This window comes from Orcinus orca, chromosome 3, assembly GCF_937001465.1.
Source record: "Orcinus orca chromosome 3, mOrcOrc1.1, whole genome shotgun sequence".
In the NCBI taxonomy this organism is placed as follows: Eukaryota; Metazoa; Chordata; class Mammalia; order Artiodactyla; family Delphinidae; genus Orcinus; species Orcinus orca.
The window spans coordinates 132,985,413-133,007,258 of NC_064561.1; the positions used below are offsets into that span (position 1 = coordinate 132,985,413).

The window sequence follows — 21,846 nt, forward strand, 5'->3', positions numbered from 1 at the left end:
TAATCAACAACAGACATTAGAGTTAGTTGTTACTAGTTTCTCACCATCACAAACAGGGCTGTAAATATATATAAAAAATAGATATAAGGATATATAAATATGTACATGCATTTACCCACAGCATTTTAATTAAACAGTCATTTAAAATTGTTTATACTTACTCTCTGCCTTTAAATTCTCATAGATCATTTATATATATATGAAAGTTAATTATGGTAGTACATTACAATCTGACTTTTTAATTCTTTTTATTTGCTAAAACACAATAGAAATTTTAATAATATAACATGTTCCCAAGTACAAAAAGTTAGGGGGAAAAAAAATCTTACCATTCTTGCTGACATCCAGTTCCCTGAGATTAATGAGATTTGCAATAGATGCTGGTAATGTTGTTAAATCATTATCTGGTAAACTCAGTTTATGTAGAGATTGACAGTTAAAAAGTTGCTGTTGAAACAAGGTAGAGAAGTATTTTGATTATTCCTTAAGTTTCCTTAAATATTTCATTTATTAACCTTTACACAAACAAATATTATTAATATCATTAAAACTGAATGAGTTATACCTACACAAATACCAGGGAAGATCTCTTATTATTTTATGCTATTATGGATCTGAACACAATTGGACTACTCAGAATGATTTATATCCTCACACTTCTGCCCTGGGTGAAATGCACTTAGTGAAAATAAGCATATGGTGTATTTTCTGCTAAGGTCATAAAAAATAAGTGGCTGTTAAATATGGTAAACTTTGGATCTTGTATTCCAAGCATCCTTATTCCAAAATGAAAGTTTATATAAATTAAATTCAAATATGTACAACTGATTTTAAATGACTTAAAATATAGAATTCTGATTTGGGAGCACAAAATAAATAAGGGAGCAAATATACTGTTATGCTAAAATCACAATAATGAAATGTGATCAAAATATATTTAACCAAAAGCAGTAAGTAAATGGGCTACTTCTAAGCCCCATACCAAAAAACTGTACAGAGCATAGAGGATTTTTAGGGCACTGAAAATACTCTGTTTGACAGCATAATGATGAATACATGTCGTTATATATTTGTCCAAACCCACAGAATGCACAAGAGCAAATCATAATGTAAACTATGAACTTTGGGTGATTATGATTTTTCAACATAGGTTCATCGGTTTTAACTACTCTGGTGGTTTAACCACTCTGGTGGGGGATGCTGATAAGGGTGGAGGCCATCCATGTGTGGGGACAGGCTATGTATTTGGGAAATCTCTGTACCTTCCTCTTAATTTTGCTGTGAATTTAGAATTATTCCAAAAAAGAAGAGTCTTTAGAAAAAAAACAGAACTATGCACAGGATGGCACTGAATAAGTCCTATTTAAGAAGAGCATTCTTCCAAAAATGGAAAATTGCTAGGCATGATAAGTGATTCAGTTATTTTCACTATCATAGCAAGCCTCTCTTTTCAACACAGTCCCCAGACTGAGACCTTGCTGGTGGTGATTAGAAAAAGGGACTAATTTTAGTCTTCCATTTACTCTAGGAGAACTAGCTAAGGAAGATAAATTACTTGCTGAAAAACAATATACAAGGGAACAGTCAATTACAAAGCACCCTATTACAACTTAGGGGAGAAATTCATGAACATGCAACCCACAACCTTTAATATTTTATCCACATCTATACACAGATTTTTTTTATAAGACAATCTTGGATAGCACTACTTTCAAAATGATTTTACTACTGGCCACCCAAAGAAAACCTTTTTCAAAACACTGCTGCCGGGCTTCCCTGGTGGCGCAGTGGTTGAGAGTCTGCCTGCCGATGCAGGGGACACGGGTTCGTGCCCCAGTCCGGGAAGATCCCACATGCCGCGGAGCGGCTGGGCCCGTGAGCCATGGCCGCTAAGCCTGCGCGTCCGGAGCCTGTGCTCCGCAACGGGAGAGGCCACAACAGTGAGAGGCCTGCATACTGCCAAAAAAAAAAAAACCCCAAAAAACAAAAAAAACCTGCTGCCATCCGGTATGTATATATACACACACACAAATCTAAAACAAATGCTTTAAGTTACAATAGATACATGCAACCCTCTTTATTTTCTACTCTATGACAGTTAAGGTTGCCAGATAAAATACAAGATGCCTGATTAAACTTGGATTTCAGATAAACAATAATTTTTTAGTGAAAGTATGTCCTATATACTGCATGAGATACACTTATACTAAGAAATTATTCACTGTTTATCTGAAAAGTGTAATTTAATTGGGTATCCTGTATTTTTTATTTTCTAAATCTTCCAGTCCAAATAATAGTTCATTATTTGGAAATGCCCCATATATTAAATTGATTTTTATGAGCCACTAATGAGTCTTCACCCACAGCTTGAAAACCACTGCTGTGTGGGTGGTAAAGCTCTCTGACAAAACTATGGTAGCTTTCCGCGCAACAATAAGAAACTGAGGGGCTTCCCTGGTGGCGCAGTGGTTGAGGGTCCGCCTGCCAATGCAGGGGACGCGGTTTCGTGCCCTGGTCCGGGAAGATCCCACATGCTGCGGACCGGCTGGGCCCGTGAGCCATGGCCACTGGGCCTGCGCTCCGCAACGGGAGAGGCCACAACAGTGAGAGGCCCGCGTACCGCAAAAAAAAAAAAAAAGAAACTGAGTAGAGGATGAAGACAGGTTAGAATTTAAGGAAAAAAAAGTAGCCGCCACTAAAAAATTTTAGCAAAGAAGTTGTTAATGTGAGATGATGTTTCATGGCAACAAACCTATTTTCTCCTGCTAGTTGCTCCTACATTTCAGAAATGTTAAGTCCTCCAAAACTTTTCCAAATAAACTGAAATGGGGAAAACAGACTACTACCTCTACAAAGCTGTTAAAAAGCAAAATTCTGATGTGATAACCGAAAAGACAATTTATCCTCAATAACTATAATGTAGATCAATGTCTCAGGAAAACCAGAAAAACATTAATTTCAATTCTTTGTCTAGTTAAATCTATTGGCTGCAGAAATTGTGCAGTCTTATTGTCTACCTTAGTGCCTAAGGTACTGGAATTAAATACAAAATTTTAAATTATCTGCACAAGTATTTAAGCAATTAACTTGAAGAGATAAAGGTTAAAAATTCTATCTAAAAAAATTTGAGTCATGTTGCACACGCTAAGGTGAAATTAAACCAAAAAAATGGGAAACAATGCACATATATATATATATACATACATACAGCATTATGGCAACATTGGGAATATCATATTTCTAGGCATAAAAATAAGCAAAGGCAATTCTTTTTTTTTTTTTTTGGTACGTGGGCCTCTCACTGTTGTGGCCTCTCCCGTTGCGGAACACAGGCTCCGGACACGCAGGCTCAGCGGCCATGGCTCATGGGCCCAGCTGCTCTGCGGCATGTGGGATCTTCCCGGACTGGGGCACGAACCTGTGTCCCCTGCATCGGCAGGCGGACTCTCAACCACTGCGCCACCAGGGAAGCCCCAAAGGCAATTCTTGAAAGACTGGATTAACATACCTTTGGAAGCTCTTCAATCTGATTAGCATCTAAGTAGAGCTCCTCCAGAGTTTTTTCAAAAGTAAAAATCTCTTTGGGAACCTGTTCCAAACTGCAATGAGAATAATCAAGAGTAGTGACGGTCTCCTCTTCTCCTCGTAGACAACGACATGGTACCAACCGCACAAACAAACTTCGTTTTGTAGTCATTTTTAGACACTGCAATATACAAACAAAATTAAATTTAGTGAAAACATGTATTATAACAATTTTTCAAAACAAATTATTCCAATTCAATTCTCACAGTTTACATATCACATATTACATATCACATATTTACATTTACATATCACATATTACATATCACAGATATCACAGATATCTCCTCCCCAACACATTAAATAGAATGCATTTAACATTGCTTTATTATCAAATTTTATATATAGTGAAGTTCAAATTAAACTCAAGCACTTCTGTACTTCACAAAATGATCCATTAAGTAACCAATTATATGCTTCTATAAGCATATAGGCCCACCTCCCAGAGTAATGAAAGTAAAAACAAAAATAAACAGATGGGACCTAATGAAACTTAAAAGCTTTTGCAGAACAAAGGAAACCATATCGAAAAGACAACCCTCAGAATGGGAGAAAATATTTGCAAACGAAGCAAAAGACAAAGGATTAATCTCCAAAATATACAAAACAGCTCATGGAGCTCAATATCAAAAAAACAAACTAATCAAAAAATGGGCAGAAGACCTAAATAAACATCTCTCCAAGGAGGACATACAGATGGCCTAGGGGCACGTGAAGGATGCTCAACATCACTAATTATTAGAGAAATGCAAATCAAAACTACAATGAGGTGGGACTTCCCTGGTGGCACAGTGGTTAAGAATATGCCTGCCAATGCAGGGGACACGGGTTCGAGCCCTGGTGCGGGAAGATCCCACATGCCGTGGAGCAACTAAGCCCGTGCACCATAACTACTGAGCCTGCGCTCTACAGCCTGCGAGCCACAACTACTGAAGCCCGCATGCCACAACTACTGAAGCCCACGGGCCTAGAGTCTGTACTCCGCAACAAGAGAAGCCACCACAATGAGAAGCCTGGGCACCACAACAAAGAGTAGCCCCCGATTGCCACAACTAGAAAAAGCCTGTGTGCAGCAACAAAGACCCAATGTAGCCAAAAATTAATTAATTAATTAAAAAAAAAAAAAAACTACAATGAGGTTATCACCTCACACTGGTCAGAATGGCCATCATCAGAAAATCTATAAACAACAAATGCTGGAGAGGGTGTGGAGAAAAGGGAACCCCACTGTGGAGAACACTATAGAGGTTCCTTAAAAAACTAAAAATAGAACTACCATATGACCCAGCAATGCCACTACTAGGCATATACCCTGAGAAAACCATAATTCAAAAGGACACATGTACCCCAATGTTCACTGCAGCACCATTTACAATAGCCAGGACATGGAAACAACCTAAATGTCCAATGACAGATGAACGGATAAAGAAGATGTGGTACATGTATACAACGTAATATTACTCAGCCATAAAAAGGAATGAAATTAGGTCATTTGTAGAGATGTGGATGGACCTAGAGTCTGTTTTACAGAGTGCAGTAAGCCAGAAAGAGAAAAACAAATATCGTACATTAACACATATATGTGGAATCTAGAAAATGGTACAGATGAACCTATTAACAGGGCAGGAATGAGACAAAGACGTAGAGAATGGACATGTGGACATGGGGGTGGGAAAGGGAGGGTGGGATGAATTGGGAGATTAGGATTGACATATACACACTACCATGCGTAAAACAGACAGCTAGTGGGAACACGCTATAAAGCACAGGAAGCTCAGCTCAGTGTTCTGTGATGTCCTTAGATGGGTGGGATGGGGGGTGGTGGGAGGGAGGTCCAAGACGGAGGGGATACACATATACATATAGCTAATTCACTTCGTTGTACAGCAGAAAATAACACAACACTGTAAAGCAATTATAAGCTAATTTAAAAACAATTTTTTTAAAAAGAAACATGCTTTATTAGTCTGCTCATCCTCAACAAGAAAAACCCTAATACAACAAAGATATTCCTTTAATTTCTGACTAAGAGCTGTTTCTCAATTAAGAACTTGACTCTATGTAGTTCTGAGTAGAAAGTGGGAGTGCAAAGATATTTTCAGGTCTTCTAACCAGCCATTAACTTTCCTGTAACTCTCCCACATCAAAATTCCAATCTAAGCCAAGTATATTTTGTTTCAATTAATATTGTTCTTTTAATTTTTCTAAAGTTTATAGGTCTTATATGTGTATAAGTTTACACAATAGAGAAGAAATTTGCTCCAGTAAAGTGCAGACTTCATTATTTCGATCTAACTGGGGGGAAAGGCTCAATTCTGAATTAGTGAAAATTCTCAAGGCTAATTTTATTAAGAACACAACGTTCATACAGAGATTAATTCCAACTAGGAGGCTAACATTATACTACCAAAGAAACGCCTACATCAATAAATGATTGCTAATTAATGTTATCAATTCTTTGTAAAAGAATAATAAATTCTTGCCCTAAGCAGAAGACTCTATGAGAGTATTAGATTACTTCTACCCAGAGCCAAGGCTAGGTTGAAGCCAGTGCAGCAAATGCCTCAGGCACGCACACACACACACACACAAACTCAGTAATCAAATTCAATATTTTAATGCAATATATTTTAAAAAAATCCAAATCACTGAAAAATAATCCATTAATGACCAAAATGGTAAATTTAAAAATAAAGACAGAATCAGTATGACTAATTTTTTTTCTTTTGCCTCAGGCTCCAATGTGGCTCTGCAAGGCACTGCTTCTAACTCTTCTAATTATATCATATTCTTAAAGAGTTTGACAATAGGATAAGTATTTCCCTTGCAATTAAAAAAAAAAATCTGACTATTCTTACCATGTGTGCCAGGCACTGTGCTAAATTCTTTATATAAACTGTATGTTTCAGGACTTTCCTGGTGGTCCAGTGGTTAAGAATCTGCCTTCCAATGCAGGAGACATGGATTGATCCCTGGTCGGGAAACTTAAGATCCCACATGCCGTGGGGTAAATAAGCCTGCGCACTGCAACTACTGAACCCGCATGCCACAACTAGAGAGCCCTCGTGCCTCAACAAAACATAAAATAAAATAAAATATTTTAAAAAAACTATGGGCTTCCCTGGTGGTGCAGTGGTTGAGAGTCCGCCTGCCGATGCAGGGGACACGGGTTCGTGCCCCGGTCTGGGAAGATCCCACATGCCACAGAGTGGCTGGGCCCGTGAGCCATGGCCGCTGAGCCTGCGTGTCCGGACCCTGTGCTCCACAACGGGAGAGGCCACAACAGTGAGAGGCCCGCGTACCCACACACACACAAAAAAACCTATATGCTTATTCTCATTTCATCCTCGTGTATCTTTCTAAGGCATGTATTATTATTATCCCTATTTTTCCAAAAAGAAACTGATTCTGTGCTTGTAGTGCACTATACTGCTTCTCAATATATAATGATATACTTGAACTCAGATTCATGAAATAATTCAAATATCAGTAAGTCTTTACTACATACTTTTCCTTTAGGGTTTACAAAAACAAGCTACCGATGGGGTTCAGGACAAACCACCCCAAAATATGGCACCCCAAAATATGGCATACTGAATATTTTAAGCTAAAGGAGTTTGATAAAATAGCAGAAGCAGGAAGGTCACTCTGACCTTCCACGCCGTTCTCCCCTGAAACAGGTAATAAAATCCTCCTGTGAAAGGTGCCCTCCCTATACCAGGAGGTATCTCTGAAGACAAAGGAAGAAGAATTCTAATGAACAGGACTTGTTAAATCTCCCCCAGTTTACTACACTTACTTCATACTCTTTGATCTAAAGTATTTCTACACAACTGTCCACTTCATCAAACACGGCATAAAAATACTCAGGTTTAACTGTTTCTTTGGGTCTTCCTTTCCTTACAAAGGCTCCCTATGTCACTTAAAACTTACATTAAATAAATGTATATATTTTTCTCCTTTTAATCTGTCTTTGTCAGTTTAATTTTCACACCCAGCCAGGAACCCTAAGAGGGTGAAGGAAAAATTTTTCCTCCTTTACACTATGATGTCAAACATCAAATGATTCTATCTAAAATTTTTGTCTCATGGGGATGTAATGTACAGCAAGGTGACTACTTAATAATACTGTACTGTATATTTGAAAGTTGCTAAGAGAGTAGATCCAAAGCTCTCATCACAAGAAAAAAAATTGTTACTATGTATGGTGACGGATGTTAACTAGACATATTGTGAGGATCATTTTGCAACATATACAAATACTGAATCGCTACGTTGTATTACTTGAAACTAATACAATGTTATATGTCAATTATTACCTCAAGAAAAACAAAAAATTACTTTGTCAATAAAGTTTACTGAATATGCTTAATCTATGTTTATATGAAGGTGTATTTTACTGATAAGAATAAGCAGTCTTATTGATCTAATAATAAGAATTTAATCCCTAAAGGGGAATTTAGCTTATACTTGTGTTTAATGAGATAATAAAAAAATATTCTAAAAATGAATATACACTTTCTTTTTCAAGAGATTCTAAGACTTCAACTGATAATGAGTTAGGGGGACACTTAAGAAAAACGGGAAAAAAACTCTATCTGCTCTGTCCAATCTGGTAGCCACTAACCTGAAAATTCAAGTTAAATCAGACAAAATTTTAAATCTGGTTTCAGTCACACTGACCATATTTTAAATGCTCAATAGCCACAGGTGGCTAATGGATACCATACTAAATAATAGAAGATACAGAACATTTCTATCACTGCAGAAAGTTCTAGGAGGCAGCACTAATACAATATTTCAAACTATTATTCTGGTTCATATTTTAACTACTGTATGCTTATATTTATATGATAGTATGCAATAACTTGTAAGATATGGCCTAAAAAATCCATCTTCCAGAAATCATAATGGATTTGGAAGTATAACTCCCAGCTGAGAATAAGGGACATGAAATGTTATTACCAAATGTACATGGTTTAAGAGTGTAGGGACTTCTCTGGTGGTCCAGTGGTTAAGACTCTGCACTCCCAATGCAGGGGGCACGGGTTCAATCCCTGGTCGGGGAACTAAGATCTTGCATGCGGCACAGTGCGGCCAAAAAAAAAAAAAAGTGTATTTATTTTACTATATTTAAGTCATCTGTGCAGGGCACTTGAGGTAGGAGGCAAGTTACAAGGCAGAATTGTTAATAAAGGTAAAAAGACTTCCAAGACTTTTCTGTAGTGGTAATCATACTGCAGAACTTCTCAGAAGAGACCATGAATTCAGAAAAAGATTAGACACTCAGCTCTAGGAAACTGCAAAGAGTTTACATCTCAAGTGAAAACTTCCTCAAAAAAACAAAAACAAAAGAAAACTTCCCCCCCAAAAAACAAAAGAAAACAAAACTTCCTGTGGACAGAGACAGTGGAAAGAGCAACTTAGACCTCAGAATTCAGTGGGCCTGAACCAATACAAAAATGGATCCCAATTTAGACGAAAAACTTCTGATTGATAAGAAAGGAGGGGGACCTTAATTATTGAGGTCACAAGAGGAAAGCACCATAGGAAAGGGAATGAATAACAAGACCCAAAGAGATCCTCCCTTACACAATACTACAAAGAAGTAATAAACCAAAGGGAGAAAGACTGGCCTGATCGGAACAGGAAGTGATCAACATGGGACCGCTAATTAGAATTTTAGTGTTGTGATATAAGAGCCACTTAGAAATCAGACTTAAAACGGCAGACACAAAAACATTCTAATCAAATGGAGGAAGAGAAGCCAACCAAAAAAAAAGGCATAATAACCCAAACATTTTCTAACAAAAGAAATTAAAACTACTTACCACTGGGTTGAATTTATCTCCCTGATGTTTCTTAATTGAGCCAACATTCTATGGAAACCATAAAAAGAAACAAAATTAACAATAAAAATAGATCTTTATGACTTTAAGGAATATCTCTTCTAATTTCTTATTTACCTCAAAATGTAAATTAAAATTCTCAATAATTCAGCCCCATAAACTGACACACACAAATTTGCTAACTTCTAAATACATGGCTACCTTCTCAACCAGTCACTGGATTTACTGTTCATCACACATTTGTGAACTATTGAGAGCCCTCATCTATATCAAATAATAAATACCTCTCTATCTACCATTAAAACCCCATTTATTTGCCCTTACTGAAAAATAATAAAGTTTTCCCAAGCAAATAAACTCTAATCACCAATTTAAATTTAGTAATTTTTGATGGTTCTATGCAGCAGACACTGTTAATTGCTTACCAGTCTTTTCCCCCTTTCCAGAATTTTCCTTATTCAGGGTGGTAATAGACCCAGCTAAAAACCCACTTTTGAGCTTTCCAAGAAGGGTGAACAGGTAATGGATGACACAGTTAACATCAACGACATATACTTAGAAGTCTAATTTGGGGGTGCGATGGGGGTTGGCCCTGGAAAAACATTTGCTTTCCTTATCCAGGGACAGATGTGAACATGTCTACTTCTATCCTATGACCATGAGTCAACAAGCATGAGGATTAAAAACCTACCAAAAAGGCTGACAGAGTAGAAAGACAAAACAAGCTGGGGGTCTCTAATAGCACAGTTGAGTAGCTGAACTACAGAAATATCTGGATTTCTTGGTTTATAAGAAAACTAAACCCCTATTTGCTTAAACCATTGCTAGGTTTTCTGTACCTGTAACCATTCCAAAATAAGACAGCCCAAAACCCAAAATAACAGCATTAATGTATATACATCGTAAATAATCTTTTTTTAAAGATATTAATAAGTGTGTTTCAGAATTTACAGGGTCACTTTAAATATATTGGGCTATATGTCTCTATGTTAAATTGTTTAGGACTGCTGAGTTGTTTAACCTTCTCCACAAATTCCACCCATAGTACATGCCACAAAAAATACCTTTGCATATATCAAGCAAAGATGGCCACTTAATCTGTCACTCAAGGTACTTCCACATACATAGTTGTCTGGTAAAATGGCATTGCCAATGAACTGAGATGGAATAAGGCTACAGAAGGAGCAGGTTAGAGAGAAGAGAGAAGGAAGTTTGTGTTTCAAGACTTTAGCTTGAAATACCTGAAAGCTTTCCTACTGCGATCCTACATAGGCAGTTGGATATGGGTATTCAGAGATGTGGGGAGAAATCCAAACTGAGGATATAAATTTGTAAGTTATCTGTTTAGAGATGATATTTAAAGTAATGAAATTAGATGAAAGAATCAAGGGCATGAATGTGGACAGAAGAGTACAGGTTCAAAAAAGAAAGAAAAGAAGGGAAGGAAGGAAGGGAGGGAAGAAAACAGATTCAATGACTGAGCCCTGAGATATTATAAAAATAGGTCATAAAGAAGAAATAGAACCAGAAATAGAACATTGAAGAGAAGCAGTCAGTGAGTCAAGAGAAACTACCCCCCAACCACCCACCCAAAGTGTGATATCCTAAAAGCTAAATGGAAAAAAATGTTTCAAGGAGGAAGTTATCAACTATCTTAGTAAGAACTTTAACTGTCACTGTGTAATAATGTAAAGGTCATTGATTATCTTACTGGGCAGTGGTAAGACAAAACACTGTTTGGAGGGGATTCAAGAAATAGGAAGAGGATAATCTGACATAGCAAATACAGGCAACTCAGGTAGTTTCGCTAAAAAAGACACTGGAAAAATAGAGCAGTAGAGAGAGCAGAATGTGAATCAAGAGTCACAGCAGTGGATTTGTAGGCAGATGCGAATAATCTAGCAAGAGAGAGAGATATATTTTTATAAAGAGATTTGGAAAACCATTCATAGACCATCCTAACAAAGTTTCCCATCAGTTTCAAAAAAAAAAGCTGCTCATGAGGAGGAGAACAAAACAAAAGAAACCTCGGGTGCCATGGTACAACTAGCTAAACGATATTCACTTAGGGTATTTTTAAAATTACTACTAGATTACCGTAGCTTCTCCCTAGAGATTCTGATTTAGGAGATGAGATATAAAACTCAAGATTCTTTATCATACACAAAATGCTGATGTGATACTTTTTTCTAACAGTTTCAACAATAATCAATCCATAGTCAATATTATTTCATCTATACTCAAACCACCATCTTTTCCCCTTTCCATCCTTTTTTGATAAACTCTCATTTGGGGGATTACTGTACCAACTGAAAAGTGAAATCACTATAAAGGTTTTCTAAAATATAGTATGTTATACTTCCCTATGGATCTGAAGAGATCACAAGTTATACTTGGCTAGATTTAAGAGAAATCTTATGTTGGAACCATCTTTTTAAATGAGTTCAGAAGTCGAAATGCACAACAAAGGCTCCTCAGGCATGCCCATAGCCATTAGATGGTATTTAGTGGTTGTGTACGATCATTTTAGTTTAATCATGGCTATCACAGTATTTGTTAATCTGTATTTGGTACAACCTGTGCTTAATTCTAAGGCATTTTATGGACATTATTAACCCATTACCGGTAAGTACATGAATAGTAAACAATGAAAATAGTTATGTGCAAAAGAGCAAAAATAAAAACGTAAAAAAAGCTACGTAATGAAAAAAACAAATACTGTATAGGAGCATTTGATTGTGAAGGACAAAAATAACTGAATGTATAAAATGTGCTATGCCTACAACATATACAGCAAGAAATGAGGAAAGGAGGCTGGTGAAATAGCTAAATTTCACACTTACAAGGTCAATGTTGCTGTCTGACCCCTGCTAGCCTAATTCTAATTCAGCAGAAAGCTGAGAGCTTCTTCAATGTCAGCACTGTTAATCAAACTTTCACATCAAACCATGGTTAGCCTAAATATGCCAAAAAAAAAATCTTAATGTGCAATAAAATAGTTGACATACATACTAAAGTTATACGGAGTTCCCACATTTGCAGAAACTTCCACTTTATATTTTTACAAATAACTTAACATAATAAAAAAGACCTTTAGAGTAAAGTTTGGCAAATGCATACATCCATATAAACAAAAGCAACCAAGACATAAAATCTTTCTATCACCCCAGAAAGTTCCCATGTGCTAATTTCCAGTCAACACCCTGGCCAAGGCAACCTATCCTAAATAAGAGTGCTATGACATTTGTGTACAAGTATTAGGAGAATGCAGGCTTCAGTCCTTGTGGGTAAATATGGGAGTGAAATTGCTAGATCAAAGTCTATAAGCATGTTTAATTTTATTTTTTTTAAAAAAAGGAATAAACAAACAAGTCATTTTACAAAGTGGTTTTAACACTCCCAGAGTTCCAATCAATTCCTCACCAACACTCGATATTCTCAGTCTTTCTTAACATTAACCTATGTAGTAGGTGCAGACAAGTAGCTCGCTGTATTTGTGTTTTGCATTTCTCTAATTACAAAATGGCATAGCAGAGCCTCATCTGTACTTGGAACTCAGTTAGATGATAAGATACTGGACTCAAGCCTTACATGACACTCTAGTGGGAAAAGACTTTTGTAGAAAAGAATGACAAAATTTTGTATACGGGAGGATTGCAAATTATTGTACAAGAGGATATACTATATTAGAAAACAATTCTCCATGAACATCTCACATTTCTGCATGGTCTGGGTCCACTGAGCAATGTCATTTACAGCCAATTTAAGATGTTTATACAAGGATACATTCCAGATAATAACACTTAGCAACACTGAGACAGTTCAATGTCCTCTCTCCAGAGACAATTTGTTTAAATTCCAGAGTAAAAATAAGGTTTCTATCTTCCACTCTCTTGAGGAGAGGACAGACAGGTCATAAGTGGTCCTATGAAAGATCAGAGTTTTCTAATTTGGGGTTCCCCTTCTGTAATGCACACTACTATCTGTGCAGGTACCATCTGACCCTCACTGTGAAGCCCTATGAAGATTTCGGCTCAGGTAACTGACACAAAATATTGCCCTGGTTGCTGATTTTCAGGGAGTAATAAACCCTTTGTTTCTGGTCTAGAAGTCTTGTGTTTTCTGGCAAGTTAACATTTTAGATTGTAAGTAGGGTAAAACCTCAGACTCTTTACTGTTTCTGATTTAACCAGCGTAAATTAAGAAACATGGCCACAATGTTTTATACCACCTGAGATCAAGAGATGCAGAGTCTATTTCCCCACTCTTTGAATTTGGGCTGAACTGTGACTTATACCAACTCAATGTGGCAGAAGTTAGGCAAGTAACAGTGCCTATGCCTCAAGAAGATTTACAACTTCTGCTTTTACCTTCCTTGAATGCAGCCCTGAGGACATGATGCTGTAATTCTTTATAGGATAAAAGACCACTTGCTGATTCACAAATTCAAGAGCTATATAAATTGCTGTAGTTTTAAGCTTAAGTTTACCAACTGTATTGATTTTTTCAAAGAGAAAACTTCATAATTTGTTCATTTACTTATGGGACATTTTCCATTTCCCTGATTTCACTTTTCTCTATTTTTTTGGCCTTTTATTTATTTTGAATTTGTCTTTTTCTGACTCTTAGAGTAAAGCTTATTAAGTAATTGATTCTAATACTTTATTCTTCAAGATTTAAAGCTATAAATTCTGAGATGCACTTCATAAAATTTGGTATGTTGTCTTTTTGCTGAATTTGTTTAAAATGCTAATTTCCCATTTGATTTATTATTTTACCCATGAGTTATTCAGAATCACCTTAATTTCAAAACATTCAGGGATTGGGAATTCCCTGGTAGTCCAGTTGTTAGGACTTGGAGCTCCCACTGCCGAGCGCCCCGGGTTCAATCCCTGGTTGAAGAACTAAGATCCCACAAGCTGCGTGGTACAGCCAAAAAAAAAAGAATTCAGGGCTCTACTAAACCTCATTTTGTTACTGATTTCTAATTTAATTCCACTGTAATCAGAAAAAATAATATTATGATTTCAAGTCTTCACAATATGTTGAAGTTTTGACAGCCCCACATGAGATCTACTGAGGTGAGTGTTTCATGTATATTTAAATGTCACATTCTGCATCTCTTGGGTTTAGTGTTCAAAAAATGTCAGGTTAAACTGATTGAGAGTGGTGTTCAAATCTTCTGTACCCTTACTAATTTATGGGATTCTTTTTCTACTAATTACTGAAAAGTACTGCAATCTCTAACCGTAAGTGTAAATATGTTTTATTTCTGTCAATTTTTATTTCATGTATTTTGAATCTCTTATAAAGTATCAATAAATACACATTTAGGGTTCTTGTACCTTCTTGAGGAATGGATCCTTTTATCATATAAAATGTCCTTTCTCTCTGCTAATAATCCTTGTCTTGAAGTATAGTTTGCCTGATATCACTATAGCCATAGGAACTTTCTTTTGGTAAGTGTTAATGTATATTTTTCCAACTATTACTTTTAACCAAATTTGTCTTTAAATTGCCTATTTATATGAAGCATATAGTTGGGTCTTACTATTTTATCCAATCTGACAATTTCTATGTTTTGATGGTAGGCGTAGACCATATATATTTAATATAATTACTGGTGTGATTTAATTTAAGTTTATTACATTACTATTTATTTATTTGTTCTTTGTTCCTTTTTTTCCTGCCTTCAAATATAGTTATTTTTTCCTATATTATCTCATTTTATGGACTTTAAGCTATACATATTTTGTGGTTGCTCTAGGAATGTACAGTATGTATTCTTAATTCATCATAGTCCACCATCAAATAATATTATACTATTCTAATTATACTATGTAATTTTATATATGATGTAACAAATGTAAGAGCATAATTTATTTACGTCTACTCTCGCTCATATTTCATGCTATTGTCATAAACTTTACTTCTACATATTATAAATCCCACAATTTCTTTTTGTTTTACACTATTCAACTGTCATTTATATAAATTTGAAAACCAGAAAAGACTTTCATATTTATTCACACATTCACCATTTCTTAGTCTATTTCTTACTACTATCAAGCCCATTTGAATAGTTTTTTTAAAAGATACTGCATTTTTCAGTTCTAGAAAACATCTGGTGTTGGTACAAAGTTCCCAATACTCTCCTGAAATACTCAACCCCTCACATGTTATCCTGTAAATTGTTTTAAAATCACTGTCTCCTAACTCATTGACTTCTAACTCTGGGTCATCTAATAAGTCTGGTTTTCTTAACTGTTTTCTCTTAATTATACAATCATATTTTCCTTTTTCTTTGTATATTTCATAATTTTTCACAGTATTCTAGATGCTTTTTATAAAATAACAGTTGAGAACTGAATGTAATATTGTTAAGTTTCACTTATTACCCAGAGAGTCTATGCTCTTCTCTCAGTTAGGATGAGTGACTGATAATTCAGTTTCCTATTAGAACCAATTTGAGCTGGGACTGGCTGCAGCTTTAATTACAGTGAATTCTTCTGTGATCAATTCAACCCCCAACTTCCCATCTTCAACCACAGCCATATCTTTTTGATCTTGTCAAAATCTGAGATAGGAAGAATTTGGGCTGCAATTCCTGATATTTTTGGTTCGGTTTACCTTTAGATTCAACCCCAGCAGTGTCCCATAATTTAAGAAACATTAGAATTTGCAGAACTATACATTTCTATAGGTATTTTTCAACTAAGCTTCTACTCCTCTTTATGGCAAAATTCAAGGTGGATAAAATTATCAGGTTTAATGATTTAATTTTGCCTTTGGGGCTCTGTCAGATTCCAATCCCTTCGCAAAAGCCCACACTGTCACTTGAGGACTGGATGATTTATATTCATCCCTTCAGTCTTTCCATTTATGGTAAGTCCTGCTTCATCCTATACTGAAATCTGGCTGCGAAACTGCCACACTCTTGACTCACCTATGAGAGGTTCATGTATCTACGGAAGTCAGTTCACTAAGGCTTCCCTGATTCCACTGATTTTTTGCTAGCTCTATTTTTTTTTTTAAGTGTGATTTTTATTCTTTACAGGTTTTTCTTATTCTTACCAGGGGACCAAAAAAATTTTGTGCCCTCCTATATGCTAACTAGAAGCAGAAATACTAGGAGAAAGTGCAATAAAATTTCTGGGGGAAAAAACAAACAAACAAACAAAAAGAAATACTAGGAGATTGCCAGTGTAGATAAAACAGTTCTGTATATAGAAAAGATACTCCCATGGAAGATATCCAGTCTGACTCACCCCTTTGTGAAACAAACTTGGTCAAGGTAGAAGACAAATCTTCAGAATTCTCCTCCATCTCCGTTTAGAAGGAATGACAATTTATGGGACAAAAAGAGGGCCTAATTATTTTTACAGAAAAATCTTTCATTCCACAATTAGAAATAAGACTACAAATGCAAACATCCCAGCTAGAATTGGTTTATTTAACTCTGAAAACCTAACATTAGATCATTCTATAATCAGAGGGAGGAAGCAGAGGGAGAATGAGGATAGAAAGCAGCTCAGTATGGCTCATAACCAAACTCAGAGAAGGTGAAACTGTGCCAAAAAGGAATACTGAAGGTCTGTGAGTAAATTTCAACTTCTTCTAACACAGAGTTATTTCTGTTATTTTCAACAATAGGTCAATAAAGCTGTGCAAAGAGACGTTTGTTGGCAATATGCATCACAAACATATATTCACAATGATGTTGTGCTTAACATGGTAGGAAATTAAATCTTGGCATTATTTCAAACTTAAAAATACTTTCTCATACAGTCTTGCCCGGATTCTAAACTATTCCCATAACACAATCCAGCAGTAGGACTAATTTCTTCGTGTGTATTCCCTTATTTCTCTTTACTTCCTAGTATTCATCTCTATGCCAGAGTAAATCCCAATCTTCTTAGTTTCTGCTAATGACTTATAACAACTTCTTTTCCTCCATGAACTCATCACAGATGATTTGGGAAGCCTTGATGGGTACAGAACAAGATGCTCAAATAAACCAAGTAGAGCCCTAGTTCTCTAAGATATTCTAAGGAACAACTGATTTTGATCATATGCAGAAATACAAGACACGGAGTAGGTGTTATTTTTCCTCCCTTAAAAAGGACCTCTCCTGAGGATATCTCTCCAGTTACTAACCCATTTCTCTGCTCCCTTTTACAGCAAAATTCCAAACAAGTTGTCTATATGCACTGACTTCAATTCTTTCATCAACAGTTCTCAAACCCACTCCAATCACACTTTTGTCCCAATCACTTCAATGGAAACTGTTCTTCCTAGATTATTAATGGCCTACCTATTGCCCAATCCAACAGACAATTCTAAGTTCATTTCTCACTTGACTTAGTAGTAGCATTACTCCCCACTACTTTACCCATTTTCTTCACTTAGCTTCCAAGACACCACATCCTCCTGATTTTGTTCCTACACCACTGGCCAGACCTCAGTCTCCTTTGCTAATTGCTCCACTTTATGTCAACCTCTTAACACATTATAGTGACTGAGAATACAGATGTTGGCCCTCTTCTCTATCTATACTCATACCTTTGGTGATCATCCAGTTTCAAATCTTGAAATATTATCAACTCTTTCAATACTAAGTACTCTACTGACACCTGTCTTAGTTTGGGTTCTCTCAAAAACAAAGGCTGAGGTAAAGACTTGAATGCAGATAGTCTGTCTAAGAAATGACCTGAGGGAGCAGTGAGAGAATGAGATACGGAGGAAAAGCCAATATAAGAAATGGTATATTATCAAAGTCATCCCTAAAGACAACTGGGGTTCATTCTACTTAAACTCCCTGAGACAGGCGCACAGGAGGTCTCAGAACTGTCTGCCTATAGGATGAGAGGCAAGCTGTTATCCATCTGCTCCTGTCTCCCACTAGTTAAGGACTGCTTCTATGGACATTAACTTTCCCAAACCACCAGCCCATGCTTGCTTTCTGGTATAGATGGCCTCCCACAGCAGAGAAATCACTGGGGCTCACTTTCACTAAAAAGACAAATAACAAAACTTAACAATGGGCAAAGGATTTGAAGAGGCATTTCTCCAAAGAAATACCAATGGCCAATAAGCACATAAAAAGATGATCAACATCATTAGTCATTAGGGAAATATAAATGAAAACCACAAAGAGATAAAACTTTACACCAACTAGGGATGGCTACAATAAAAAAGGTAGGTATCAAGACAGATGTGGAGAAATTGAAACCCTCATACATTGCTGATGTAAATGTAAATTGTTGTAGTCACTTTTGAAAAACAATTTGGCAGTTCCTCCAAAAAGTTAAACATAGTTACCATATGACCCATCAATTCCACTCCTAGGTATAAAACCAAGAGGACTGAAAACACCTGCTTTCAGAAAAACTTGTAACTAATGTTCATAGCAGCATTATCCATAGTGGCCAAAAAGTAGAAACAATCTAATATCTATCAACTAATGAATGGAGAAACAAGATGTTTTATATCCATACAATGAAATGCGTATTATTCAGCTATATAAAGAGATGAACTACTGATAAAGGATATAACATGGATGAACCTTGGAAACTTTATGCTATGGTAAAGAAGCCAGACACGAAAGGCCATATACTGTACGATTCCATTTTTATGAAATGTCTCAAACAGGCAAATTTATAGAAACAGAAAGATTAGTGGTTCAGGGTCATGGGGCAGTGGGAAACAGGAGTGACTGCTCATGGGTATGGAGTCTGGGGAAATGATGAGATTTTTTGGACTCAGATGATGATGATGGTTGCAGGGCCCTGTAAATGTACTAAAAATTACTGGATTGCACACTTTAAACAGGTGAACTTTATTTATTGTATGTGAATTAGAGCTCGATGGAAAAATAGCTTAAAAAAAAGAAAAAATATCAGGACATTGGTTAATGCCACTATGATGTATTAATACAAAAGATTCCAAACTGATTTCCTAATCCCATTCAGCTAGCACCTGACTTTTCATTTCAATTTATTTTACCACCTTCCTTCTCCCTTTAAAACCTTAAAATAAGTTACTTATACCCAATCCCATAATCTAATCCCAACTAAAGTTTTACAACTTTACTGAGCCAAATCCTTTGCTCAGGTGAGGCCCTTTACCTTACCACAGACTCCTCCTTTCCACCTAACATTTCAATATGCTAATTACTTCTTTGTTCTTTAAGTGGCATTCTAAATGAAGCTGTCTATCAATAAAATGTTTTTATGCAGCATGTACAGTGCCCTAGAAACTGAGCCAAACCTGTTAAAGAGCATGACCTGATTTGCAAATCCTGGACACAAGGGCCCTAGTGCTTGAAATTCCACCATTATTTATTTTGGACACTCTCCAAACAACCTCTATTAAAATGCAAATCCACCTGGTGAAGACAAGGCCCTAATTTCTTAAGGTAAATTTCCTTACAGTATTTCCTAAGTTCAAGAGAAAAGGAGCTATAGAGAAGGAACCACGAGCAAAGAGCAGAAAAAGAAACCAGCAAATGTGAGCACGCACGCACACACACACACACACACACACACACACGAGGCAGGTTTGAAATCATCATTTTTCTGTACAGCTACTGTGTTTGTTTTGAGGTTAACTTAGCCTAATTATGATTATAAACACCACAAACCTTCCAAAGGAAACCAGATCAATCTTAACACCTTGTTACAGAAGGATTTTAAAAGCTTAATTAACACTTATAAGTAAAAGCTTAAAAATACCACCACTTGATCAAAGTCTTATGTATAAAAAGTTTCACTTTTACCAGGATTCAGATTAATATTTTAGGTATATTTATAATTTTATTAACTCATTCTAAAAATCCCTTAGGGCTGAAGACATTTATTTTTTAAGTAAAATAGCATCATATATGTAGAGAAGAGAAGCAAACCCAAATTTTAAGCTGCTTCTACTTCTAAATGTCCCACCTATACCTAAATCCTCTTGTGCTTATCTAATAGACAATGTATGGAATTAGCCTTAATTTGTCAAACATTACTTTTGAAAGTACTTTTTTTAAGTAACAAATTTCTTTAAAATTCTCTGTAGAAAAGGAAGTGGGAAAATGTGAGAACAGCTAAGAACTGCCAGGTGCTTTGTGCCAAATTCATTCACATACTGAACTCTGACATCTCTCTAAATTAGCTATTATATACACATTTAAATATAAACAAAGATCACAGGACAAACAAGAGGCAAGTCTTAAAGCTCCAAGTATAATAGTGTTCCATATCATCAATGATTCTCAATGAATGAAAGGACACCTTAGGTCCAAAAACATCAAGAACCAACATGATAATAATTACACTTTCAATATTCCTGTTGAGAAAACATTTATAGGCATATGTATGAATCTGGAAGTCTCTCGCAATAAAACCCCATGGCGTATGGGTGGAAACAATTATAAAATTTCAACAGAGATATTCTATCTATCCCAAAATGGATGACAGGGAAAAATGACACAGACACCATTAGAATAACTTCCCAGTTCACAATGACCCTTCCTTTCTCTGAGAAAAGGTGACCGCAAATCCAAAAAATATTACAGTCAATGCAATTTTAAAAAATATAGCCCTTAAGGCAATACAACGGCACTAAACACAGTCTTTTCAACAGATGGTGCCAGAACAACCAATCACACTCAAAGGAATGAACCTAGACACTGAACTTATACCTGTCACAAAAATTAACTCAAAATTGATCACAGGCCTAAATGTAAAACATGAAACTATAAAACTCCTAGAAGACAACATAGAAGAAAACCTAGATGACCTTGGGTATGGTGATGATTTTTTAGATACAACACCCAAGGCACAATCCATGAAAGAAATAATTGATAATAAACTAGACTTTGTTAAAACTATACACCTGTTCTGCAATGTAAAGAGAATGACAGGCAACAGACTGGCACAAAATATAACCGGCCCTCCATATTTGCAGGTTCTGCATCCTAAGATTCAACCAACCTTGGATCAAAAATATTTGAAAAAAATCCCAGAAAGTTTCAAAAAGCAAAACTTGAATTTGCCACAAGCTGGAAACAATTTACATAGTATTTTCATCGTACTTACAACTATTTACAAAGCATTTACATTGTATTAGGTATTATAAGTAACCCAAGGTGATTTAAAGTACATGGGGAAGGCTTCCCTGGTGGTGCAGTGGTTGAGAATCCACCTGCCAATGCAGGGGACACGGGTTCGAGCCCTGGTCTGGGAAGATTCCACATGCCATGGAGCAACTAAGCCCGTGCGCCACCAACTACTGAGCCTGCGCTCTAGAGCCTGCATGCCACAACTACTGAAGACCGCATGCCTAGTGCCCATGCTCTGCAACAAGACAAGTCACCGCAGTGAGAAGCCCGTGCACCGCAACGAAGAGTAGCCCCTGCTCGCTGCAA

General features: G+C 36.3%; 1 protein-coding gene across 13 annotated transcripts in view; it reads right to left on the bottom strand.

The window, feature by feature from the left end:
* ERBIN (erbb2 interacting protein) overlaps positions 1-21,846 on the bottom strand; it is a 107,115-nt gene that overhangs the window by 63,863 nt on the left and 21,406 nt on the right. For 11 of the 13 annotated variants that reach the window (XM_049707898.1, XM_033429916.2, XM_033429912.2 and 8 more), the window contains exons 2-4: positions 9,417-9,464; positions 3,509-3,706; positions 330-447 (exon numbers count right to left, since the gene is read on the bottom strand). In XM_049707898.1, coding sequence (XP_049563855.1) covers positions 330-447; positions 3,509-3,697 — 307 coding nt within the window. In that variant the 5' untranslated portion in view covers positions 3,698-3,706; positions 9,417-9,464. Of the gene's footprint in view, positions 1-329; positions 448-3,508; positions 3,707-9,416; positions 9,465-16,702; positions 16,761-21,846 lie in introns of those variants that run through there. The other 2 variants (XM_033429911.2, XM_033429920.2) reach the window with 2 other exon arrangements.